This window comes from Suncus etruscus, chromosome 5 (assembly GCF_024139225.1).
Source record: "Suncus etruscus isolate mSunEtr1 chromosome 5, mSunEtr1.pri.cur, whole genome shotgun sequence".
In the NCBI taxonomy this organism is placed as follows: domain Eukaryota; kingdom Metazoa; phylum Chordata; class Mammalia; order Eulipotyphla; family Soricidae; genus Suncus; species Suncus etruscus.
In genome coordinates this window covers 153,968,255-153,995,431 of record NC_064852.1, presented here as the reverse complement: position 1 = coordinate 153,995,431, position 27,177 = coordinate 153,968,255, and the positions used below count along the sequence as shown (strand labels likewise).

The following is a 27,177-nucleotide window of genomic DNA, read 5'->3' as shown; positions in this document are numbered from 1 at the left end:
ACACTGGCTGTGGCCAATCTTTTTTTTTTTTTTTTTTGGTTTTTGGGCCACACCTGGCAATGCTCAGGGGTTACTTCTGGCTCTGTTCTCAGAAATAACTCCTGGCAGGCTTGGGGGACCACATGGGATGCCGGGATTTGAACTTGGGTCCATCCAGGGTGGGCTGCATGCAAGGCAAGCGCCCTACTGCTATGCTATTGTTTCAGCCCTGGCCAATCTTTTTTTTTCAATAGTGGCCATTCTTCTTGGTGGGAGATGGTATCTCATTGCCACTTTGAATTGTGTTTTCTGTTGATAAGTGATGATTTTTTTTTTCTGGGCTGAAGAGATAGCACAGTAGGAGGTCATTTGCCTTGCATGTGGCCAACCCAGAATAGACCCGGTTCAATTCTCGGCATCCCATGTAATCCTCCGAGCCTGCCAGGAGCGATTTCTGAGTGCAGAGCCAACATGTAACCCCTGAGTGCTGCCAGGTATGGCACAAAAACAAACAAAAAATTTTTTTCTTTTGCTTTATTTTAGGGCCACACCCAGGATTACTTCTGACTCTGCACTCAGGGGTCTTTCTTGGCTTAGGGGATCATATGAGATGTTGGAGATTGAAGCCAGGTCAATAGCATGTAAAGCAAACACTCTCTCCATCATGCTAGTTCTCTAGCCCAGGCTGCATCTTTTAAATGAGTACAGGTGGGCCCGGAGACATAGCACAGCGGCGTTTGCCTTGCAAGCAGCCGATCCAGAACTAAAAGGTGGTTGGTTCGAATCCTGGTGTCCCATAGGGTCCCCCGTGCCTGCCAGGAGCTATTTCTGAGCAGACAGCCAGGAGTCACCCCTGAGCACCGCCGGGTGTGGCCCAAAAACAAAAAAAAAAAAAAAATGAGTAGTGGTATTTTTGTTGTTGAACATTATGAGTACTTTATATACCTTGAATATTAGTCTTTTACCTGATATATAGTAAGTGGATATTTTCTCATGCAGTAGAGTGTCTTTTCATTTTAGTCCAGATTTTTTTTGGGGGGAGGGGGACACCCAGCAGTGCTCGTAGTTTACTCCTGGCTCTTCACTCCTGGCAGGTTTGGGGAACCATATGAGATACAGAAGATCAAACTCAGTAGGTCATAGGCAAGGCAAGAGCCCTCCCTATTATAATGAGTGACACTATCTGGCCCCAAATTTATTTTTGTTTTGTAAAATATTTTAAGTTTTATGTTATTTTTCTTTTAACTTTGCCATGTTCCCTGCAGCCCAGATACACAATGTTCAATGATGGATGGATAGAAAAGTTGTAGTTTACCTACATAATGAAATGTGCATCTCTGAGAAAAGATGGAATATTGCAGTTTTCTGTGACTGGAATGGAAATGGAGGATAATATGTTAAGTGAAATAACTCAGTAAGAAGCATAAATATGAAATGGTCTCTCTCATCTGCAGGGAAACATAAATAAGAGTACAGGCAGGGGTGGACAATAACAAACCCTTGGCCTTGACTTACACAACTGAGATCACTAAGCAGCAAGGCAGGGGTGAGGGAGGAAGAGAGAATGTGAGGACAGTGGTGGAGCGCCGTGTACTTTGGAGGTGATGAGGTACAATGACTTGGTTCACCAAAACTATAAAATTTGGGGGCTGGAGCAATAGCACAGTAGCAAGGCATTTGCCTTGCATGTGACCAATCCTGAATGGACTCAGTTTGATTCCCGGTACCCCCTATAGTCCCCCAAGGCTGCCAGGAGTGATTTTTGAGCACAAAGCCAGGAATAACCCACCCTGAGTGCTGCCTGGTGTGGGCCCCCCCCAAAAAAAAGAACTATAAAATTTTGGGGACTTGGGATCAGAGTGATAGCACAGCAGGCAGGCATTTGCCTTGCCTGCAGGTTCAATCCCTGTCATCCCATATGGTCTCCTGAGCTTGCCAAGTGTAATTTCTGAGTGCAGAGCCAGAAGTAACCCATGAGTGCTTCTGGGTGTGGCCCAAAACCAGAAACAAAACTGGGGGACCAAAGAAATAATACAGGAGGTAAGGCAACTTTATTCGAGCCTCCCCAGCATTTCCAGGCATACTCCATCAAACCCGGAAATCTTTAGATGTTATAAGCATGCAAATTAACTATAATGATAATTATTATTTTTCAAAATAAAAATTTTTTAAAACAGGGATGGGAATCTGGCCTTAAAAGTAATGGGAATCCATCCAAAAAAAATGAGAAGTTCATAGGGCCTCTGATGGAAGATTTTTCTTTCTGAAAAGAAAAATAAATATGAAAATTTTTACCCTCTCTCCTTTCTTCTTTGGACCTAAGAGAGAGAAGATAGAATGCATGCTTGGCATTCTGACAGCTAGCCTGTTGCCAGAAGAATTCAAAGTCTATAAGTGAGAAATAATGGGGGGCCAGTAAGATGGTACAAGAATTAAGACACTACTACTTGCCTTGCAAGCAGTTGACTTTGTCTTGATCCCCACCACCACAGATGGTTCCCAGGATGCCAATAGGTGTGAGCCCCAACACAGAGCCAGGAGTAAGCTCAGCACACCACTGGTGTGGCCTAACCTCTCTTACCTCACTCCCCATAAAAATCATTTTTCTGACACTACTGAGTCACCACATAAAACCCGAGTCCACCCTAGGACCAGCATTCTCAAGGCCTGTCAGTTAAAAGTTAAACAACCTTGGGCCGGAGAGATAGCATGGGAGGTAAGGCGTTTTTGCTTTGCATGAAGGACGGTGGTTCAAATCCCAGCATCGCAAAGGTCCCCTGTGCCTGCCAGGGGCAATTTCTGAGCGTAGAGACAGGAGTAACCCCTGAGCACTGCCAGGTGTGATTCCCCCCCCCCCAACCCACACACACACAAAATTAAACAGCCTTCAATGGCCTCAGAAACCAGGCATGCAAAGAGAGAAGAAAACATCTCTGAAGAGGTTACATGGGTAACTTAAATGTGTAAGTTAAATTCCACCACCATTTTTCCAAGTTCAGAGGGCTTTAAGAAAAGACTTGGCAGGGGCCAGAGTGATAGCACAGTGGGGAGGACATTCGCCTTGGACACAGCTGACCTGGGTTTGACCCCCAGCTTCCCATATGCCCCCTTGAGCCTGCCAGAAGTGATTCCTAAATTCAGAGATAGAAGTGAGCTCTGAGCACTACTGAGTGTGGCCCCCAAACAAAAAAAGAAGTAAAGGAAAGACATGACAGGCAAAATCATCAAACGGAAAGACACAGAGATCCCTGAAGTGGCCACCAGCTACTTTCCAGTCTGATAAACTGCTTTCTCGAGAAAGGATGGTTGGTTCAGTCCAACTCTCCGCAGTCCTGTGTGCCCTGTGTGGGGCTCAGGCATTTGTACACACACCAATTTAGTCAATCCTTATTTACTGAGAACCCTGCAATAGTTCAGTTCCCTCTCTATGAGATGCAACCCAAGAGCTAACTAGCTTTTCCTGGAAAGGCCCAGAGTGTCAGGAAGCATATTCAATGGAACTCATGACTGTTGGCTCAGAGAGTTCAGCAGGCAGGTTGGACACAAATGCAGGAGATGTGAGACCCCCAGGGGGGATGATACTGCCAACCCAATGGTCCTGAGAGCTGCAGAGATCCTGTTCATGCACGTAAAGTTGGAAGTCACTGGTGAGAATATCCAGATCCTGGGACCATAGCGGTGGCGCACGAGTAGTAGGGCGTCAGATCCAGACAAGGGAAGCAGCTTGGCCAGGAGCAACTGGAAAAAGTGAGCTGCCCCATACAGTCCCTTAGGCCTCCAGGCTCAGTTCAACCTAAGGCTCTTTCATCACCCTTCATGAGGTTGAACTCGGCTCCCCAAGAGGAGCCTCAGCAGATGTTAGCATGAGCCATCCTGGAGCCCTGACAGTGCCCCCTGCCTCATATCTCCTCTTGTTCTGGACTTTCAGCCAGACTGCCTGGCCGGTCCAGGATTCTGGACCTTCAGGATGCCACTTTCATCGTTTCAGCCTGACATTGCTGATGACACATTCTAGGAGGAGGCTTTGAGTCTGGAGACAAGGAAGAACAAACTCTAAGAGGCTTCCCTGCAGGAGAAATTGTCCTTGAGCTCACTTTCTCCTAACTCAGTGAAACTAGATGGCTTCAGTGGCTTTTGAAATAAGAGTTTCCAGGTCCATCCACCAAGACGCAAATGGTTGTTCAATGGGCCAAAGATGTGCAATATCCTCAATTTTCCGCGACATACCTAACTGGCTCCAGGCTTCAAGCCGCCATTATTTCCCTATTCTCTCACTCCAGGGAATGCTCCAGAAGGATGCTGGCAAGCTCATTCTGGATCTGTCTGGCCAAAGTGCTTACTGAGTCCTGCAGGGACTGGCTTGAGAAGGTTTTGCAGCTAGGACAGTGAAAAATGCACTGGCGGGGCAGGGTGTGCAGGTATGGTGGATGAGGACAGAGGGTGTAAAAAGCAAATTCTGCTTTTTCTTGGAGGTCCGAGGATGGCACCTGACTGGGGGGGAAACGAGGTCATCATGACCTGACATATTTGACTGAGTAAGCGGGAGGCACTCTGGGCGTAGCCACCTGCCAGCCTGTCCATCCAGGAGCCCAACGGCTCTGGTCAGACTCAGCTGTCTACCCCCAAGTGTCTGTCTAGGTGGAGGCAGTAAGAGAGGAGACAAGCAGGGGCCAGAGTGATAGCACAGTTGGGAGGGCATTGCTGCACACAACCAACCCAGGTTCAATCCCCAGCATCCCATGTGTTCCTCCAAATCTGCCAGGAGTGATTCTTGAGTGCAGAACCAGGAGTAATCCCTGAGTGCCACGAGGTGTGACAAAAAAAATGTGGGACATTAATCTTGAATGACTGGTTTAATATAGAACTTTCCAGACCATTCTAAGGAGACTCCTCTGATTGGGATGCCCAAGTCTCTCTCCCTCTCTGTTTCTAACACATAATATATTTTGCAACAATGAGAACAGGATAAACTATTCCCCATCTCAGAGCCTTGGAGGCCACCCAGACAAGACCACCTGCAAGTGATTTCCCTGGGTGTAGACAGCTGCAGACATACATTGGTCTCAGAAAAGGTGTCAGTTGCAGAGAGAGAGAGGTGGGTCAGGCCGAAAGAATCTGCACTCCAATATACCACAGGCATGTGTGGTCCAATGGAAACTTCTCCATCTAATTGCTTTCACATTCTATCTGCTCTCCATTCAAGCTCCCCGTTTAATAAAAGCTAGTGTTTCTTTATTTTTTTTTTTTTTGCCACACCCGGCAGTGCTCAGGGGTTACTCCTGGCTATCTGCTCAGAAATAGCTCCTGGCAGGCACAGGGGACCATATGGGACACCGGGATTCGAACCAACCACCTTTGGTCCTGGATCGGCTGCTTGCAAGGCAAATGCCACTGTGCTATCTCTCCGGGCCCAAAAGCTAGTGTTTCTAGCAAAGCGGTGAAGCTCATCATTTTTATTGTTGTTGTTTTGTCTTGGGGCCACACTTGGCAAAGTTAGGGGTTACTTACTTGTCACTTTGCACTAAGCAATTACTCCTGGCAGTACCTGAGGTACTGAAGATCAAACCCAGGTTAACTGTATGCAAGGCAAGTGTCCTACCCACTTTACTATTGCTCCAACCTAGAGGTGATCTTTTTTTTGAGGGGGGTTATTTTTTGGGCCACACCCAGCAACTCTCATGCCAACTTTTCCAGCATAGCAGAGCAAGTCACTCTGACTTCTGTCCTCCCTTCTTTCCTTTCCTTTTCTTTTCTTTTCTTTTCTTTTCGTTTTTGGGCCACATCCAGTGATGCTCAGGGGTTACTCCTGGCTATGCGCTCAGAAATCCCTCCTGGCTTAGGGGACCATATGGGACACCAGGGAATCAAACCCTCATCTGTTCTGGTTTGGTGTTTGGGGTTAATTCTTGCAGCACTCATGTGACCATGTGGTGCTAGACTTCAAACCAAGACTCCCGAAAGAAAAGCCTGAGCTTCAGTTTTCGGAGGCATTTTGGTCCCAGGATGTTCCTCAGTGACCAACACAGCCCTGTTCTGACTTAGATCAGGATGGCCGAGACTACACATCTCCTTGGTAAAGCACCAGGAATTGTGTCACTGACTCTGGACAACACAGTGCAGCTCCCATCTGCTCTCCTGTAAGAGAGTGAGCATGGTACAGATACTTTCAAATTGAGAACATTTCAAAAACAATTTTTCCTATAAAAGATCACCTCTAGGGGCTGGAGAGATAGAGCAGTGGTAGGGTATTTGCCTTACATGCGGCCAACCCGAGACAGACCCTGGTTCAATTCCCGGTATCCCATATGGTCCCCCAAGCCTACCAGGAGCAATTTCTGAGTGCAGAGCCAGAAAAGTTCAAACCAGGAGCATCCCCCAGCACTGCCAGGTATTCCCCCCATCAAAAAAAAAAAAAAAAATAGCCCAGGATTCAGAGCCTGCCTACACCACTACATGCATAAGGACACGGGTTTGGTCCCTGGCACAATAAACAAAATCTCTGAATGGGACTTCTAGAGAGTTCTTTGAATCACACAGGAAAAAGTAAACAGCTGTGTATACCTTAAGAATGGGAGGACACAGCCAGAGCAATAACACTGTGGTGGGGCGTTTGCCTGGCTCACAGCCCACTCTACCCAGGTTTGATCACTAGCATCCCTGGTTCCCTGAGCTTGACAGGACGGATTACTGGGCACAGAGCCAGGAGTAATCTCTGAGCACCATCAGATGTGCACCCTCTCCCCCCCATAAAAAGGGCCAGAGTGATAGAACAGTTAGTAGGACATTTGCTTTGCACACAGCCAACCCAGGGTCAATTATGGCATCTCATATAGTTCCCAAGTCTGTCAGGAGTGACTTTTGAGCGCAAAGCCAGGAGTAACCCCTGAGCACTGCTAGGTATGGTCCAAAAACAAAAAAAAAAAAAAAAGAAAAAAAAGAAAAAGATAAAAAAAAAAAAAGTGGGAAGACTTTAGGGAAAAAAAAAAAAAAAAAAAGAAATCCCAACAGGCAAACCTGACTAGAGCTGTCTTTCTAGCAGGATTAAATACCGTAAATCAACTGAGAGTGGCCATTTCCTCAGGACGATCAATCTCTGTTTCATTGACTCATTCATTCAACGTAGGCCAAAGTGAGCTGTGAATTCAAGAGTAACTGAAAGAAAAGAATCTCCCTGTCTTGAGGGCTCCCCAGGCCAGTCTTAGTGAGAACCCTCTGGGTCCTCATTCTAGACCCCAACTCAAACCATGGCCATGTCAGACGATGGGCATTTGGATCCATAAGCATGGCTCAGTCTCAGCTTGCTGGCACCATAGTCCCTTGAACGCATCAGGGGGGCTCTTCATTTCCTTCATTCTTCAGATCCAAGAGCTGGCAGCTCTGATGTCCCTCTTAGCAGCAGCCAAGGGTGTGATCCGGAAGGTGAGGAGGTGCCAGATCCTACTGCCTCCTGCTCTGGCCTCCTCTTCCAAAGTCCCTTAGGAAGAGGGCGTGTGCACCCCATTTTGCATAGCTGGGAATTTCAGCCTGGCTCCAGTTTGCTAATATCTCTGTGGGTGGACAGTGTGTATTTAAGCTCTCTGGAAAGCCTCAGGATTTCAGGGTGAGGGGCTGGCAGGGGATGGAAAAGGCTCAAAGACACACACAACACCCACAACCTGACAACTTCGGGAGATATGCAAGGAAAGGCAAAGCTGGAGACCTTGGCGGAATAAATCCTTCCCCTCCACTGAGTCCCACTTACTCCTGCAGGTTTTTCTATCGGGATTCAGGGTGAAACCTCTCAGGCAGCGGCAGGCGTAGGAGTCAACCATGTTGACACACTCTTGCTGGCAGCCGTGGTCCTGGGAGGCACAGTGATCTATCTCTGGAAAGAAAGAGCAGTGCAGTCACGAAGGGGCGGCCAAGCAAGATGCCTCACAGACACACACCAACTGGCTTTCCAGTCTTTGCTTCTCCTACCCAGGTCAAGTCCCCTAAGCTCCGACTCTCAGTACCAAGGAATATCTTAAGGATGCTCCTTCCCATATTTGGGAAAATAGCTTCCCTGGAGAACTTTCTCGACACGTGGCCAAGTGGTTATGCAAGGAAGCTTCCCCAGTCCTGGCTCAGTGCAGAGCCACGAAAACTGCAGTGTGGGTGTGTGGGTGTTTGCCAGCTCCCAGGCTGGGAAAAGCTTAGCTGAGTGTTTTATGGAATTCATGCAACTAAAACAATGAAATCTTCCCAAAGTCAAGCTCCAAACCATTTAAGTTCCTCAATCACAGAGCCAAGTAACAGAACACATAATCATTTGTGGGGAGAGGATGGTTTGAATGCAAAACAGCTCTGTTCCTACAGCTGTGCGACAGTTTGCTGGGTCTCGAGGCTTCTAAGGGAGTAAATGTGGTTCCAGCCTCACATCTGATCCAACACTGTAGGAAAAAAAACTTGCTTAGGTGGGACTTGCATGATGGATTTGACTCTTACATTCTAGGTATGGAAATAAACGGTTCTCTTGAAGGATCTGAGTTAAGGTTCTTACTAGATGAAACTTCCATTCATTGGTTAGAATCACTTGAAATAAGTGGCCAGTGGTTGAGGTCTTTCCAAAAAAAAAAAAGTATTATAAGCCTGGAGCAATAGCACAGAGGGTAGGGTGTTTGCCATGCATGCGCCCAACCTGAGTTCAAGCCCCAACATTCCAAAGGATCCCCAACCATCACCAGGAGTTATTCCTGAGTGCAGAGCCAGGAGTAATCCTTGACCACTGCTGAGTATGGAAAAAAAAAAACCTAAAAGAAAAATATTTATGAGGACTTTTTAAAATGTTGGTGTTAGGCTATTGAGCCACACCTGGTGGTGCTCAGTGGTTCCTCTTGGCTATGTGCTTAGAAATCACTCCTGGCAGGCTCAAGAGACCATATGAGATACTGGGGATAGAACCCAGGTCCATCCCAGGTCAGTTGCGTGCAAAGCAAATGCCCTACTGCTGTGCTATCGCTCTGGCCCCAAGAACTTTATTTTAAGGAATGAACCATATATCGAGCCACTACATTCAGAGCCCTGACACTGCCAGGGGTCACTCCTGAGCATTCCTTTGGATTATAGAAGTCACTGACAAACTCTTATATTGAACCAGACTGGTTCATTATAATTAACTTGATAATGATGACAGGGGCCAGGGATGTGGACTCAGCAATAGAACCTTACGTTGTATGTATTGCAAGGCCCTGAGTTTGATCCCCAGCAACACATACATATACATACAATCACACACAAACAAATAACAATATCATTCCCTAATAAATCAACAAAACTTTTTGTTTGTTTTGAATCCAGGTTTGTTGCATAAATGGAAAATGCCCTATCCATTGTGCTATCTATCCATCCCTCAAGTCCTAATCAGAAAACTTTTTTTGTTGTTGTTTGTTTTTTGGGCCACACCTGACAGCGTTTAGGGATTACTCCTGGCTCTGCACTCAGAAATCACTCCTGGCAGGTTTTAGGGACCATATGGGATGCCGGGGATTGAACCCAGGTCCATCCCAGGTCAGCTGCATGCAAGGCAAACGCCCTACTCTGTGCTATTGATCCAGCCCCAGAGAACCTTTTTTTTTTTTTTAGTTTTTGGGCCACACCCATTTGACGCTCAGGGGTTACTCCTGGCTATGTGCTCAGAAATCGCCCTTGGCTTGGGGGGAGACCATATGGGATGCCAGGGGATCGAACCGCGGTCCATCCTACGCTAGCGCTTGCAAGGCAGACACCTTACCTCTAGCACCACCTTCCTGGCCCCAGAAAACCATTTTTTAAAAATAATTTTTATTGTGACCAACATAAATTACAAATCTTTCACAGTAATATTTTAGGTCCATAGTGATATTGAATCAGGGGTATTCCCACCACCAGTGTTGTCCTCCCTCCATCCCAGTTCCCAACCTCCCTCTCCTTTACCCTACAGAAGCTAGTATAACTAGTCCCCTCTGTATATAGCTTGTTAAAGATTGGGTATCAATTCTGTTGTCGTAGACTTTGGTTTGGTGTTTAAGTCTGATCCTTTTTTATTTTTACTCAATGTTCATATGACTGTTTGGTTCTGGTACCAACCTTTTTTTCCCCCTCAATTTATGAGGCAGAACAAGATGATTTAAGTTATGTGGTTCTGTTTGAAAAAAAAGAAAAGAAGAAAAAGAAAAAAAACAAAAAGCAAATAAAAAACTGGGAGAAGTTCATCTAGCCCATCTAGATCTAGTCCATCTAGAGTCCATCTATAAATATCAATTTAAAAATAAGAAAGGGATGGGGCCAGAGAGATAGCATGGAGGTAAGGCATTTACCTTTCATGCAGAAGGTCATCAGTTCAAATCCCGGCATCCCATATGGTCCCCCATGCCTGCCAGGAGCAATTTCTGAGCATGGAGCCAGGAGTATTTCCTGAGCACTGCCAAGTGTGACTCAAAAACCACAAAAAAAAAAAAAAAAAAGAAAGAAAAAAGAAAGGGAGGGGACAGAGCAGTGGCGCAAGCATCATGCACTGACCTAGAATGGACCGTGGTTCAATCCTCTAGCATCCCATATGGTCCCCCAAGCCAGGAGCAACTTCTGAGTGCATAGCCAGGAGTAAACCCTGAGCGTTAAAATTACTTCCTACAAACATTTATGTTAGAGTATAAATTGCTATGAAAATTCTGGAAAATAGGACCAGAGAGATAGCACAGCAACAGGGCATTTGCCTTGCATACAGCTGATCCAGGACAGACAGTGGTTCTAAACCCAATATCCCATATGGCTGTGTCTGCCAGGAGCGATTTCTGAGCACAGAGCCAAGAGTAAACCCTGAGCGCTGCCAGGTGTGACCCAAAAACCCAAAAAAAAAAGAGAAGAAGAAGAAGAAGAAGAAGAAGAAGAAGAAGAAGAAGAAGAAGAAGAAGAAGAAGAAGAAGAAGAAGAAGAAGATAAGGAAAGGAAGAAAGAAAGAAAATCTTGCAACATCAAAATTCTTTTTTTTTTTTTTTTTTTTTTTTTTTTTTTTGGTTTTTGGGGCCACACCCGGTGACGCTCAGGGGTTACTCCTGGCTATGCGCTCAGAAGTCGCTCCTGGCTTGGGGGACCATATGGGACGCCGGGGGATCGAACCGCGGTCCGTCTCCTAGGCTAGCGCAGGTAAGGCAGGCACCTTACCTCGAGCGCCACCGCCCGGCCCCGCAACATCAAAATTCTTAAGATGCTAATCATTGTTGACTTCAATAAATTCATTTTATGGCTTGTTCCCCAGAAAATCATCAGAATAGGGCCTGGACAGATAGTCAAGTGGAGAAGGCTCTTGCTTGTCATGTGGCCAAACCAGGCTTGAAACCCAGCACCCTGGGGGCTGGAGTGGTAGCACAGTGGTAAGGCGTTTGCCTTGCACGTGGCTGACCCAGAATAGATGGGGGTTTGATCCCCAGAACCCCATATGGTCTCCCTGAGCCAGGAGCAATTTCTGAGTGAAGAGCTAGGAGTAACCACTGAGTGCTACCAGTGTGGTCCAAAAAATAGAAAAGAAAAGAAAAAAAAGGAAAGGAAAGGAAAGGAAAAGGAAAGGAAGAAAGAGCAAGAAAGAAAGAAAAGAAAGAAAAAGCAAGAAAGAAAAGGCAAGAAGAAAGAAAGAAAGAAAGAACGAAAGAAAGAAAGAAAGAAAGAAAGAAAGAAAGAAAGAAAGAAAGAAAGAAAGAAAGAAAGAAAGAAAGAAAGAAAGAAAGAAAGAAAGAAAGAAAGAAAGAAAGAAAGAAAGAAAGAAAGAAAGAAAGAAAGAAAGAAAGAAAGAAAGAAAGAAAAAGAAAGAAAGAAAGGGGGCCGGGTAGGTGGCGCTGGAGGTAAGGTGTCTGCCTTGCAAGCGCTAGCCAAGGAAGGACCGCGGTTCGATCCCCCGGCGTCCCATATGGTCCCCCCAAGCCAGGGGCGATTTCTGAGCACATAGCCAGGAGTAACCCCTGAGCGTCAAACGGGTGTGGCCCAAAAACCAAAAAAAAAAAAAAAAAAGAAAGAAAGAAGGAAGGAAGGAAGGAAGGAAGGGAAGGAAGGAAGGAAGGAAGGAAGGAAGGAAGGAAGGAAGAAAGAAAGAAAGAAAGAAAGAAAGAAAGAAAGAAAGAAAGAAAGAAAGAAAGAAAGAAAGAAGAAAGAAAGAAAGAAAGAAAGAAAGAAAGAAAGAAAGAAAGAAAGAAAGAAAGAAAGAATAGAAACTCAGTACCCTATTAAATGGTCTCCCAAGGCCTATTAGAGCAATCCCTAAATTAGGGGCAGGAGGAAGCCTCGAACTCATCTAGGTGTTGTCCAAATCTTTTACTCACACACACAGAAAAAAATGATCAGAATACCAATATTTATAGGCAAGATCACAATATAGCTTGAATAATCCCCACAGCCAAAATATCTGTTAAACAAATTGTAATGTTTCTGAGGCCAGAGTGATAGATAGCACAGAGAATAGGGCCTTGCACGTAGCCAACCCGGGTTTAATCCCTGGCATCCCATGTGGTCCTCCAAGCCTTCCAGGAGTGATTTCTTTTTTTTGTTGGGGGGCCACACCTGGTGACACTCAGGGCTTACTCTGGCTTGGGGGAACACGTGGGTCACTGGGGGATCAAACCGAGACCTGTCCTGGGTCAGCTTTGTGCAAGACAAACGCCCTACAGCTGCTCATCGCCAGGAGTGATTTCTGAGTACAGAAGTAATCCCTGAGTAACCTCTGAGTGCCATCGGGTGTGGTCTAAAAGCAAAAAACAAAACAAAACAAAAACAAAAAAACATAAACACATACAACAGAAAACAACAAATTTTAATATTTCTAAATGGTTTATTATGCTGACATTAAAATGCTTTTTTATAAAGTCTAAATAGCAGTTGAAAATGCTAATGAGTTCATATTGTGCTGTATGATCTCAACTTTATAAAGAGATGTACTTAGCAAAAAAAAAAAAAAGAAATGAAAAGAAAACCAAAAAAGAAATCATCCCTTTGGTAAAATAAAAGTTATCTCTGAAATTATAGGTCATTTCAGTCCAATTTCATCTCTCTGTGATCAGTTTCTGTGATAATAGAAAACTTCTATAATCAAAGGAAGTATTCAAAATAAACCCTCGCATTCTTCACTGTGGAGAGAGTTGCCATGGGAAAGGGCAGTAATCATATTAAATAAGAGAACAGTGTGGGAGGTACACAGAAATTTGGGGGAGAAGATCATCAGAGCCTACGATTGCCAGGAACATATGTATAACTTCAGACACTGCGATCTGAAACACAAAATACGAGCCAGAGTCCTCTTGGACCCCAATACCAGGAAATTAATGCACTGAGCTTGGTGGGGTGGCTAGAGTTTGGGAAGGTAGGAAGTGAATGTATGTGCAAAGGGCAGGTTGATTTTGCTGCTCTATGGACCCCCCAGCACACCCCTCCTCGTCATAGGGATGTCCCCGCTGCCCCTTGCCCATCTCCCCTATTCCTGCTGCAGGTCTTAGCAGGGTTGCCCCAGGCATTCTACAGGGCTGGGGTGAGGCTGAGCAGAAGATCCTGGGTTTGAGCCCTGACACTGTGTGGTCTTTACCTCCATCCCTCCTGTCTAGCACCTCCTGTTTATAGCCTCAAAATAAATAAATAAATAAATAAATAAAGGTTTGTTTCCTTCAATAGTTTCTGATCAGTTTGATCAATTGTTACTTCTGGTTGATGGTTCTGTTCTTCCCAAACTTGCTCCAATGGAAGGGAGGTTCTTCCAGAACCAAGCAAGACCTTCTATAGATTGGTCTATTTGATTGGTCACTTCAAGCCTGTGGTGCGGCACACAATAGGTGCTTGGCATGTATTTCCTGCTGAATAAATGTGGCTCTTGGCATCACTCTTCATGGAGTTTAGACACATAGGCATTGCTCAGTGACAAGGTCAGTAAGAATTAAGACAGTTCTCAGCCCCTCCCGAAGAACTTGCTGCCACGAGGTTTAAAAATCTTCCTCCAGGAGCCAGAGAGATAGTATGGAGGTGGGGCATTTGCCTTGCATGCAGAAGGATGGTGGTTCAAATCCATCATCCCATATCATCCCCTGAGCCTGCCAGGAGCGATTTCTGAGTGTAGAGCCAGGAGGAACCCGTGAGCGTAGCCGGGTGTGACCCAGAAACCAAAACATAATAATAATAATAATAATAATAATAATAATAATAATAATAAATCATCTTTCTCCAGGGCCCAGAACAATAGCACAGTGAGGAGGACTTTTGTCTCACATAAAGTCAACCCAGGTTTGATCCCAGGCATCCCATAGGGTTCATCGAGCCTGCCAGGAACAATTTCTGAGTACTGAGCCAGGAGCAATTCCTGAGCACCACCAGCATAACCCAACAAACAAACAAACAAACAAAACATCTCCCTCCAGGACCTGGAGAGACTGATTATACATCCAGCAGGGGAAGCATTTACCTTGCGTGAGAAGGACCCTGGTTCAAATCCCCAGCACCATATGTGCTCCCTGAGCACTACCAGAACTGACTCCTGACTCTACGTTCAGTTCTCACACCTGGTGGTGCTAGGAGACCATATGGAATACTGGGAACTGAACCAGGGTCAGATGCATACAAGGCAAGTGTCCTCCTGGCTATTCTACCTCTCCAGCCCCATCCTGAGCTTTCCTGATGAACTGCACTGTTCCAAGGATATGCTGTGAGCAATGGAGGAGCCCAGATACAGGAGGTGGGGGTAATGTCCAGTTCCCCTGACCAGGAAGAGGATTCATATTCGAAGAGGTAGAAAGGGCACAGCCAAGCTGGTGTTTTCCTCTAGGTCTCCTACAGGTGGGCAGCTGCCCCCAGATCTTCCATTCCAACTGGTCCATCCTTCCCGCTCTAGCCTGAGCCCTAGGCCCCTCAGTCTTCTACTGAGGCCCCCAGATCAGCTTCCCTTGCAAAGCCTGAGCCACTATGAGTGGTTTTGGGCCACCTCCTGGCAGCAAGCAAAGTAACAAATATCCTCCCCTTTTCCTGGAGCACAAAATAAATAACCCCACTCCTGGGACAGGGGAGATTTGTTTTGGGGCAGTGACTGGCCCAGGGTCACCCAACTTAGAGCAGTGGAGCGGAGATTGGAATGGAGCCCTGACTGCCCCTAGAGTTCCAGGCTCCCCTTTACTGGGAAGAAGTGAGTCAGAGACACTGACTGCATCAGAACAATATAGCTTCTGGTTTCCATCTTGGAACACTCAGAAAGAAGGGAAAGAGATGGGTAATAGGCATGCAAACATGCATTCATGTGTGCAGCTGCACCTCTGACCATATACTGATTCATCCCCAACCCATACATCTTATCCATATACCATCTATCTGTTTATCCAGCCGTTAGTGGTTTATCCAGCCATTAGCTGTTCATCCATCTACTTGCTTACCCATCCACCAAGTATTTATCCATCCACCATTTCACCCATCCATCCATCCATCCATCCATCCACCCACTCACCCATTCATCGTTCATCTATTCACCCATCCATCTATCCATACATTTATCATCCACCTTTCCATCCATCCACCATTCTTTCATAACCCACTCATTCATTCATCCAGCCAGCCATCTATCCACAACCCATCATTCATCCCTTATTCATGATGAATAATAGATAACTAGCACCCAATAATCACTCACAATTCTGCCCATCCGTCCATTACCAATCCCCATTCATCCATTCATTGTCCACTCACCTATCATTCATTCACTCACATATCCACCCATCCTTCCATCCATCTACCCACCCATCATCCATCCACACACACCTTTCTACCATCTATCATCCATCAACACATCCATCAGCAGCAGCATCCATCTATCCACTCACACATTCATCACATTCTGAATTCATCCACACACCTATCCACCCATTCATCATCCATCATCACATCCAACTATTCATTTTTACCCACCCATCAATCTATCCAATAATTAACAACCATCTGTCCCCCATTCAACCATCCATCCATCATTACATCATCCACTCATTTATCCATTCACCCACCCATTATTCCATCCATCCATCATCATCCATCGACTATCTATCTATCTATCTATCTATCTATCTATCTATCTATCTATCTATCTATCTACACATCAATGCTCTCAGCAGACAATCATGTGCCTTTCAAACACTAGGAATTGACATGACATTGGCTTTGCACTGCATCTCTCCTCCTGGCAATTTCTCACCCTTCTCTCTCACAGCACGATGGTTCTGTTCTGGTTTTCTGTTTTGGTTTGGTTTGGTTTGGTTTGATTTAATTTGGATTTTGAGTCACACCCGGCAGCGCTCAGGGGTTCCTCCTGGCTCTATGCTCAGAAATCGCTTCTGGCAGGCTCGGGGGACCATATGGGAAGCTGGGACTTGAACCACCATCCTCCTGCAAAGGCAAACGCCTTACCTCCATGCTGTCTCTCTAGCCCTGGTTCTGTTCTGAGTCTCAGCCAAGAGATGTCCTGGAGGAGGCAGCTGGTCTGACTCGATCCTCCAGCAAGGGAGAACTCCAGGAAAAGGCACTTCCTTTCTCATGCTCCTCCCCTGACCCCAGATCTTGCATTTGAAATTGGTATGTACAAGGGCTGAAACACAGGCGGTTAGGGCATTTGCCTTGCGATGCAGCTAACTGGGTTCGATACCTGGCATCTCCATATGGTCCCTCAAACCTGCCAGGAGTGATTTCTGAGTGCAGAGTCAGGAGTAGCCCTTGACCACCACTGGGTGTGGCCTCAAAACAAAATACGTTTTACAAAGCACAACTGTGCACAATAGGTATGCTTTTGAAATTTTGGGGATACATTTGCTTTTTAAGAATTGGAATCCGGGGGCCGGGCGGTGGCGCTGGAGGTAAGGTGCCTGCCTGCCTTGCCTGCGCTAGCCTAGGAAGGACCGCGGTTCGATCCCCCAGCGTCCCATATGGTCCCTCAAGAAGCCAGGAGCAACTTCTGAGCGCATAGCCAGCAGTAACCCCTGAGCGTCACAGGGTGTGGCCCAAAAACCAAAAAGAAAAAAAAAAAAAAAGAATTGGAATCCGGGGGCCGGAGAGGTAGCATGCCTTGCATGCAGAAGGATGGTAGTTCAAATCCTGGCATCCTATACGGTCCCCCAAGCCTGCCAGGAGCGATTTCTGAGTATAGAGCCAGGAGTAACCCCTGAGCGCTGCCAGGTGTGACCAAAACAAACAAACAAAATAGAATTGGAATCCTGGGACTAGAGTGATAGCACAATGAGTAGGGTGTTTGCCTTGCATGCGACCAACCTGGGTTTGATCCCCAGCACTGCTGAGCACCACTGAGTGTGGCCAAAATGCCAGAACAAACAAACAAAAAAAAAGAATTGGAACTCTATTTTCTGATTACTGGAGGCTTCAGAGGGGTCTTACTCCAAGCTACTATTAAACTTCACATTCTGAACTGTTGGTCGGGGGAGGAGGAGGGTATGTCTTAACACTTTAAAAACAAACTTCTTTGGGAGGAGAATAGTCTTTACACAGACTCTGGCTTCTTTTCACATGGAAAAGAACATTATGGAATTCTGTGGATTCCTTTTGCAAAACAAGCAATCACCATTATAGATGGGTATAAAGTGCTCAGGGGACCCGAGGGGCCAGAAATTGAACCTGGGTCTCTAACCTGCAAAGCATGAGCTCCCACCTCTCCTGGGGCCGGAAAGATAGCATGAAGGCAAGGCATTTGCCTTGCATGCAGAAGGATGGTGGTTCGAATCCCGGCATCCCATATGGTTTCCTGAGCCTGCCAGGAGCAATTCCTGAGCATAGAGCCAGGAGGAACCCCTGAGCACTGCCGGTGTAACGCAAAAAAACCAAAAACAAAACCCATCTCCCTAGCCTCATCCTTTTGGATGTTCATGGACTCACCTTGGAAGCTGAAATTAGTTTCCATCTGCAGAGCAAAGTGAAAACCAAACAGAACTAACTTGAATCAAGAAGGAGCCACCTGGCGTGATAGTACAGTGGTAGGATATTTGCCTTGCACACAGACAACCAGGGACAGACCCAGGTTCGATCCCTGGCATCCCGTATGGTCCTCCAAGCCTTCCAGGAGCAATTTCTGAGCACAGAGCCAGGAGTAACCCCTGAGCACCTCCGCGTGTGGCCCAAAAACAAAAAAAGGAAAAACAGAAAAAAGAAGGAGCTGCCTGCAAACTGCCCTCTTGGCCCATAAAACCACCACATTCAACTGCTCCTGGCTCAGCGGATTCCCAATCCTCATGTGGAGTCAGAGCGAAAGCCCACAAGCCACAGAGCTTCAATGAAACCTTTCTTAATCCTGCTGGGCACAACAGCCTGGCTGAGCCAGCAGAAAGCGAAAGGCTTCTGGCCCTCCACAGCTCAGAGGCTGCTGGAGCAATGCCCACTAGTGGTTGGGGCTTCAAGGGCCAGTCAGATGCCTGCTCAGATGCCTGCCAGCGTAGGATGGGGACCCAGAGGTTGCTTCTTGAGACAAAGAAAGGAGGGGCTGGAGCCATAGCACAGCAGTAAGGCGTTTGCCTTGCACGCGGCTGACCAAGGACAGACCTGGGTTCAATCCCCGGTGTCCCCTATGGTCTCCCAAGCCAGGAGCAATTTCTGAATGCATAGCCAGGAGGAACCCTTGAGCCTCACCAAGTGTAGCAAAAAACAAACAAACAAACAAAGAAATAAACAGAAGGTGGACTTCCTCCTCTTCATACATATTTGGCACATGGAGAGTTGGGATGGGGGGGTGTTAAGGCCATGACTTAAAAGCTTCTGCATGCAACTTACTTGTACAGGTTTTTTGATCTGGGTTAAGAGAGAATCCCTTAGGACAACGGCAGAAATAGGAACCTTCTGCATTCACACACTCGTGCTCACAGCCGGGGTTTTCGGAGGCGCAGTAGTCCACAGCTATGGAGAGAAATGGGGAGCAACATAGGTGAGGCGCTGAATGGGGAGAGCAGAAGTTTGTCTCAAGCAGGCACAAATCAAGGTTATTCTTAGTGTCCCCAAGGGTATGAGTGAAAGATGCGTCCAAAGCAGAGTGGCTCCCCTTCCTGGGGCTAGATCCCCTTATGAAAATCAAGGGCCAGGGTGATATCACAGTGGGTAGGGCCCTTGCTTTGCATGTGGCTGACCCGGGTTTGATCCCCAGAGCCTGCTGTGGTTCTCCAAGCACCGCCAGGAGTAATTTCTGAGCACAGAGCCAGGAGTAAGACCTGAGCACTGCCAGGTGTAGCTTCAAAAAAAGAAAAAAAAGTTTGCCTTTGGTCAACTCTATCACCCTTTTCCTACATGGTTTCGGTTGCTAAACTGCACTTGTGCAAGGAAAGGCTGAGATCAGAGACAGACATGCAGGACAGAGACAAGCCCTGTGTGCTCCTTCCCCATCCACTGATGCCAGACCCTGTCTCAGCTGAGCCAGGCATCTCAGTTCCCCTGGCAGCAGAACCAGCAGATAGAGCTGTGTGCTGATTGTACCCTTGGATGTCTGGGCCATGCCCAAGGCTGAGATCTCAGTCTTGCCACGTTCCATCTCTTTCCTGCTCGAGTGGTGGGCTAAACATTGTCCTGAGACAATCAAGCTGAGCATTGGTGTCCTCTGATTTCACCACTCATCACCTTTTGCAGTTTCCTAGGCCAAACTGGGCTGCCTGAAGCAGCGGCATTGCAGAATATTTGCAAGAGGTGTCTTTGGCGTAGAATGCTGAGGAAGTGGGGTGGGGGAGAGCAAGGGAAGCCTGACCTTCCCACTGAGTTAACCTCAAGTGCACAGCAGGATTCTGGCTCACGCACCTCCCAGAATTTGCTAAAAAGCCATGGGATTTCTAGAAGCAGGACTTTTTAATTCAGAGGGAATAAAAGAAATGACTGTGTCATAACCATAGGAGAGGGCTCCAGGCTCTCTGGTGTCTCTCTCATCCCCAGACCCAAGAATGAACTCAGAGCTTGGAGCTTTACCATGTGATGACATAAAAATGAGACTTGGGGCTGGGAGGAGATGGGCCCAGCAGGCTGGAACACAGGATCAGCACGTGGGACACAACCACTAAATCCCCAGCACCTCCTGATCCCCTGAGGACAAAGACAGGAAGCCACCAGCATCTCCAGTGTGGTGCCAAAACAAAACAGAGACTCTTGGGATGTGGAGGATGACCAGGAGACCCAGGGAGGAAGGCTGGTTCCAACATATGAACCCCCAGCACTGACAGGTGGAGAAAATTCTGAGCACCACGAGGTGTGGCCTCAAACCAAACCAATTGAGCAGAGAACGGGGATCCTTAGGGGTTATGTCTTGTTCCCCTGCATCCACCCGAGACCGCCTGCCTCGCCCCACAGGCCTCATCTCCCCAGCTCCTTCCGGGTCTGAGCATCACTGCCTCCTTCCCATTTCATCACCAGGACAGGGAAAAACAAAGGAAAGCTGATCCATGCTGAACAAGGCATGCAGAATCAGGCTGGCAAAGTGGCCATTTGTCCCATTCTGCTGGCATTCCTGGCATTTCTCAGGAACCTTATGCATTACCAGTGAATGAAACAGGACTGGCCACACAAGGCCTTAACCTTTGCATTCCTTCTCTGGCCCCAGCCACTCACTTCCAGTTCATATGGGGTTTAAATACAGGACAGAGAATCCAGAGCTGTGGTGGGATGCCTGGAAAATCCTGGAATCTGAGTCCAGGGCCTGCCCACCCTCCTCCTCCTCAGTCTCTCTGCCCTTCCTCGCCTAGCCCGACAGAACAATACTCACCCACACAGTGTTTCCCGTCGGGGGCCAGCTCGTAGCCCCTGAAGCATTGGCAGGCGATGCTGCCTAGCATGGCGACACAAAGCTGCTCACATCCGTGGGTCTCCCCCGCACACAGGTCCTGGACTGAGGCAAACACAGGCTTAGATTCCCTGCTTCCGATGGGCAATGCTACCCCCAGACCATGGCCCAGGCTGAAACGGCCCCTCAGAACCATGGGGGATGAGATTTAGCTCCTATTTCTAAGAGGCTGAGGGCGCTGGAGCCGGCAATGCTGGCAGAACCATACCCGGTAGTGCATAGGGCTCAGCAATCCCACAGATTGTGCTCAGCATCTGAATCACATCCCAGTCCCTAGAATGACTTTTTTGTTTGTTTGTTTCTTTTTTTTTTGTTTTTTTGGGCCACACCCGGCGGCGCTCAGGGGTCACTCCTGGCTGTCTGCTCAGAAATAGCTCCTGGCAGGCACGGGGGACCATCGGGGACACCGGAACTCGAACCAACCACCTTAGGTCCTGGATCGGCTACTTGCAAGGCAAACGCCGCTGTGCTACCTCTCCGGGCCCAGAATGACCCATTTTTAAAAATCACTGCTAATTTTTATAACATGAACTTTGATAACAATTAAAATTTCAAAAAACAAACAAACAACAACAACAATAACAACAAAATATCAGTGTGCCTGGCACACAGCTAACCCAGAATCTGATCCCCAGAATCCTATATGGTACCCTAAGATGGCCAAGAGTACAGAGCCTGGAGTAACCCCTGACCACTGCTAGGTGTGGCCCCAAAACCATAAAAAGTTGTCAAAGGAGCCATTTGAAAGAAGCAGCGTAATGCAATTAACCAGGGCCTGCAAGTCAACATCCCTGATTTCCCAAAGTCTTGCGCCCCCAGAGCAGGGAGACATGCTTGCTCTTTGGAGGGGCTGATCTACTGACCACTGAGCTTCTTGAACCACTCGGGACCTTGAGTGGAACCTTCTACCGCTGCCTAGCTTGAAATCAGCCAGCAGAAGCAGGCAGCAGCATCTGGGATGTTCCCAATCTGGAGACAGCCAGGTTGAAGGTCACAGGATTTACTGGATTTAAAAACCCTTCCAAGGGAACAAGAGAGACAGGACAGGGATTAAGGCTCTTTCTCTGCATGCGGATGACCTGGTTTGAACCCAGAGACAGCAGTGCTGCTGGGAGTGACCCCTAACCACTGACGGATGTGGCTTGGGAATAGTCACTCACCAAAAAACAATAAAGGGAAAAAAACGGAGCTATAGTACAGTGGGAAGGGAATCTGCCTTACACGCAGTCAACCTGGTCATCCTACATGGTCCCCTGAGGCTACCAGGAGTGAATCTTGGGTGCAAAGACAGGAGTAATCTCTGAGCTTCACTGAGTGTGGAAAAAAAATAGTAATAATAATAAGGGACTGGAGCAATACAGTAGTACAGTAGGCAGAGCAATTACCTTGCATCTGGCCAACTCAGATTTAATCCTTGTCATCTCATATGGTTCCCTAAGCACTGCCAGGAGTGAGTCCTAAGTGTAGGGTCAGGAGTAACCCCTGAGTATTAACAGGTGTGACCCCCACAAAAATTATTAAAATAAAACTAAGGAGTCAGAGCATTTGTCTTGCACATGACTGACCCTGATTCAATCCCCAGCATCCCAAATGGTCTTCTGATCCTGCCAGAAATAATTTCTGAGCACAGAGCCAAGAGTAACCCTGATTGCTGCCGGGTGTGGCCCAAAAATCAAAATCAAAAATTAAAAAGAAGAAGAAACCTCACAAGCCTGCCAGGGGTGGCAAGAGTCAGACTTGCAGCTCCTTCCTCAAGAATTCTCAGAACCCAGCATTCCCACAGTGTGAGCCTTGCTGTTGAAGGGAAAGAACCCGTCCCTCTGGTTCCCAGCTGGCCTGGCCATCTCCTCTCCCCTCTCACTGCCTCGGGTATGTTGGGGATTAATGTCCCCAGCAGTCTGTCCCCCCTGGGAAGCCGCAGAGGCATTTACTCTAATCATACAGAGACAAAGGAAGACACGCAGATGGAGCTCTGTCAAAACAACGTGCTGGTTTTCTGGCAGCCCCGGTCCCTGGAAACGGATCCAGATGTTTGCAGCGGCTTCTTTGGGCTTGGAAAAAGAGCCTTTCTTTTCTCTCAGCGCCCCTGGCAGGGTTTCTCCCAGGGGGATCTGGGATCAGAGCTGGGATCACCACGTGGGTGGAAAGAGAAGCCCTGGATTCAGAGCGCCCTGTAACTTTCTCTCCCCGGTGAACCCCACTCCTGGCTTCTGACTTCAGCTCAGTGTGTCCACTTCCAAGAAAGCTCCTTGGATTGGCAGTGCTTAGAGGCTCCTGAATGAGATGGAGTCCTAGACAGGCTGCTTTTATCTTGAGTCCTAGAAGGGCCTGGGCCTTTACGTCTGGGTTCTGGAAGGAAGGGCTTTGTCTGCCCATCGGAACAGGAGCTGTCTGGCTCTGCAGCTGTTTTGGTTCATTTCCCAGCACCGCAGATGGTCTCTCCCCCAGCCCCAGCACAGAGCTAGGAGGTAAGCCCTTTGCACCACCAGAAACGATCCCTGTGCACAGAGCCAGGAGAAAGCCCTGAGCAACACGAGGAGTGATTCCTGAGCCCAGGATCAGGAATGATCCCTGAACATAGAACCAGAAGTTAAGTAAGCACTGAGCACAGAGCCAGGGGTGATCCCTGAGCGCAGAGTCAAGAATAAGCCCTCGGGCAGGAAAGATAGCATGGAGGTAAGGCGTTTGCCTTGCATGCAGGCTGACCCAGGAGGGACCCAGTTAGATTCCCAATATCCCAATATTCCAATAACCCCAGCCTGCCAGGGGTTATTTCTGAGTGCAGAGCCAAGAGTAACCCCTGAGCGCTGCTGGGTGTGGCCCAGAAACCAATCAATCAATGAATCAATAGATCAATAAAGTTAAAAAAAAAAAAGAAGAAGCCCTCTTATTATTACACTGCCAAGAGTAATCCCTGAGTGCAGAGCCAGGAGTGATACCTGAGTACAGTGATAGGAGTAATCCCTTAGCATACCACGAGTGATCCCTGAACAAAGTCAAAAGGAAGCCCTAAGTACCACATGAAGTGTGCCACCCCCCAAATATCCTGTCTAATGGAGCTGATGTTTGGAGGTTTTCCTGCAGCTGATCCCAAATCCATATCCAGGGTCCATGTGGGAGGGTGGTATTTGCACCCTAGTAATGAGCAAATACTGCAATTTGTAGCTTCACCTCTAGAGACCTGCGGTTGTGCATTTCTCAAAAAAGTGAGAAGTTGAAGGGGAAAAATCAGCAGGTGAGTGGTCACTTCAGAGCCACGAGGGCTGAGTGCAGCCGGAAAAGGCAGGGGCTGGAAGACAGAGTCTACTCAGAACACTGGGGTCAGAGGCAGCATCTCGAGGAATATTTCACTTTTATTCTCCATGTATTTTTTTCTTTTTTTGTGGTTTTTGGGTCACACCCGGCAGTGCTCAGGGGTTACTCCTGGCTCCATGCTCAGAAATTGCTCCTGGCAGGCACGGGGGGGGGGGGGGGGGGGGGGGGGGGGGTGGGGGGGGGGGGGGGGGGCATATGGGACGCCGGGATTTGAACCGATGACCTTCTGCATGAAAGGCAAACGCCTTACCTCCATGCTATCTCTCCGGCCCCCATGTATTTTTTTTATAATTTGTTTTGTTCTTTTGTTTTTGTTTTTTGGCCATGCCCGGTGACACTCAGGGGTTACTCCTGGCTATGCACTCAGAAATTGCTCTTGGCTTGGGGGACCATATGGGACACTGGGGATGGAACCGGGGTCCATCCTGAATCAGCCACAAGCAAGACAAATGCCCTCACTGGCCCCTTTTATAAATTTTTTAATTGAATCATAATTTTAAGTACAGTTTCTTTTTTCTTTAATTTTTTATTTATTTATTTATTTATTTATTTATTTATTTATTTATTTATTTTTTGGTTTTTGGGCCACACCCGGTAACGCTCAGGGGTTACTCCTGGCTATGTGCTCAGAAGTTGCTCCTGGCTTGGGGGACCATATGGGACACCGGGGGATCGAACCGCGGTCCATCCAAGGCTAGCGCTGGCAAGGCAGGCACCTTACCTTTAGCGCCACCGCCCGGCCCCTTTAATTTTTTATTTTTAATTATGAGAACAATGATGCAGAGGACAAGGTAAAGTTACAGTGAAAGAACAATCGCCCATAAACAGAGTTCTCAGAAGAAATCCCCTTGCTGACGCCTAAATATTGAACTTATAGTCAAAAAAACATTAAGAAAAATAAGGCAGAACCCATGTACAATTACTTTGTCCACAAGTCCCCAGATTGTAGTTTAAGTACAGTTTCAAAGTTGTTCATGACTGAGTTTTAGTCATATAATGTCCAACACCCTTCACCAGTGCACATTTCCTACCACCAATGTCCCCAATTTTCCTCCTGTCCTCTCCCCTCTCCACCCCCTGCCTCTATGGCAGACATTTTCTCTCTATTTATTTATATCTCTATCTATTTATATTTCCTTTTAGACACTATGCTTTGCAATATTGTTCTTGAAGGGGTACCATAAAAAACACCTTCTGCCACTCTATGCATAAGGCACCTCCATTTAAGGGGAATTCAGCAGACCACCAGATGTATCCATGGATTTTCCTGGAGCGGAGATCTGATAATTCCCCAAGAAATATTTGTCCAGCAGACCCATTTGTGTACATTAATTATACCTTCTATGGGGATTACTGGCAATATTTCTGAAATTCATGCCATGGTACTGACATTACATTTCTTTCATATTATCTGGCATATCTCTCCCTTGTAAAATCACAGGCTGAAATACAGCCTCAGTCAAACTCTTTCGCTCAGAGAAATCCCAGCACCAAAGATTACAAAGAGCTTCCCCTCTGCCCCCAAAATTCACATCTTAAAAGCAAGTCAGCATGGGGTCGGGAAGGTGGCACTAGAGGTAAGGTGTCTGCCTTGCAAGCACTAGCGTAGGACGGACCACGGTTCGATCCCCCGGCGTCCCATATGGTCCTCCAAGCCAGGAGAAACTTCTGAGCCAAGAGTAACACCTGAGCATCACACGGGTGTGGCCCAAAAACAAAAACAAAAACAAAAAAAAAGCAAGTCAGTAGCCCACTTGCAAAACTTGCCTTTCTGGTTTCAGCTTCTACTAGTAAACAAACAGCTTCTACCTTCACTGCTAGCTGCCATCCGGGACCACCCCCAAACTGCAGCAAAGCGAGTTCTTTATCTTTGGTTATAAGATTCCCCCTTCTCCTTATTATGCTTCTTCCTCCTTCCTAGCTCAGGGCTTCTTAGAAAGATTTTTCTCACCTGAACTGCATAGTTTGATATGTATATTTTAGCAGGGCCTGCTGTTATTATTTCTGTTTTTCTCTGACTTCCGCCTTTTGCCAATGGGGAAATTCCTCTCATGCCTAAGACTGGTTTTGCCATGTATGTATACTACCAACATGGAAGATCAAACTTGTCTCACGTCTGCCAGAAGACGAGGGTCCCCATATATAATACTTGTGTGTGGTTATTATTTCATATTTTGCCATCCATTTTGTGTTCACCCACTTTCCTCTCATGAAGGATATTCCCTTCATGATGCAACTTTCCCTCCTTTCAGCACCCAGTTCTTGTCTAGAATGATCATTTCCAGCTCTCATTGTCCTTGTGATTCCTTCTCTACACTCACTGTTCTTTACCGCTCACTGTGGCAAGCTCCCTACCATGGACTAGTCCTGTTGGCCCTCATCTCTATTGTCTCTGGATATCGTTACCATATTAGCTTTTTTTAAAATATCCCAAAATTGAATGTGATTATTCTATGTTTATCCCACACCCTCTGGCTCATTTCTGAAAAGAAAGAAAAAGCAGAGAATGAGGAGATTGAGGTCTGGTGGGATGGAAGAAAACATGCTTTGATCAGCTAACCTGGAATAAATATGACCTTTTAAAAAAGGGGGGGTGGAGAGAGAGACAGTTCAAAGAACTGTTGTGGATACTGGCATTCTCAGGTACCCCCCCCCAACCTTAAGCCCTAGCATGGCATGGCCCTCCCCTTCTACTAGAAACACTGGATATAGCTATGAAGATTGCTTATATGGCTGGGCTGAGCACCAAGTAGGTGACCTGATGTCCAGAGTGGCCTCTGGATCTCTAACCATGCTTTGAAATCCACCTCTAAATCCCCCGCCCCCAGAAAAGCAGGTATGGGTTGGAGCAATAGCACAGCAGATAGAGCATTTGCCTTGCATGCAGCTGGCCTGGGTTGATCCCCAGCATCCCATATGGTCCCCTGAGCCTGCCAGGAGAAATTTCTGAGCACAGAGCCAGGAGAAACCCCTGAGTGCTGCCAGACCCAAAAAAGTAAAAATAAAAATAATTTTTAGGGTTTTTTTTTTTTTTTTGGTCACAACCAGCAGCACTCAGGGGTCACTCCTGGCTC

At 47.1% G+C, this 27,177-nt stretch overlaps 2 protein-coding genes across 2 annotated transcripts in view; one reads left to right on the top strand and one right to left on the bottom strand.

The window, feature by feature from the left end:
- Positions 1-27,177, top strand: part of TP53INP1 (tumor protein p53 inducible nuclear protein 1) — a 914,054-nt gene that overhangs the window by 329,787 nt on the left and 557,090 nt on the right. The gene's annotated exons all lie outside the window — the stretch shown is intronic.
- Positions 1-27,177, bottom strand: part of MATN2 (matrilin 2) — an 89,946-nt gene that overhangs the window by 32,962 nt on the left and 29,807 nt on the right. Inside the window, exons 4-6 of the mRNA XM_049773959.1 lie at positions 20,711-20,833; positions 18,748-18,870; positions 7,721-7,843 (exon numbers count right to left, since the gene is read on the bottom strand). Coding sequence (XP_049629916.1) covers positions 7,721-7,843; positions 18,748-18,870; positions 20,711-20,833 — 369 coding nt within the window. The remainder of the gene's footprint in view (positions 1-7,720; positions 7,844-18,747; positions 18,871-20,710; positions 20,834-27,177) is intronic.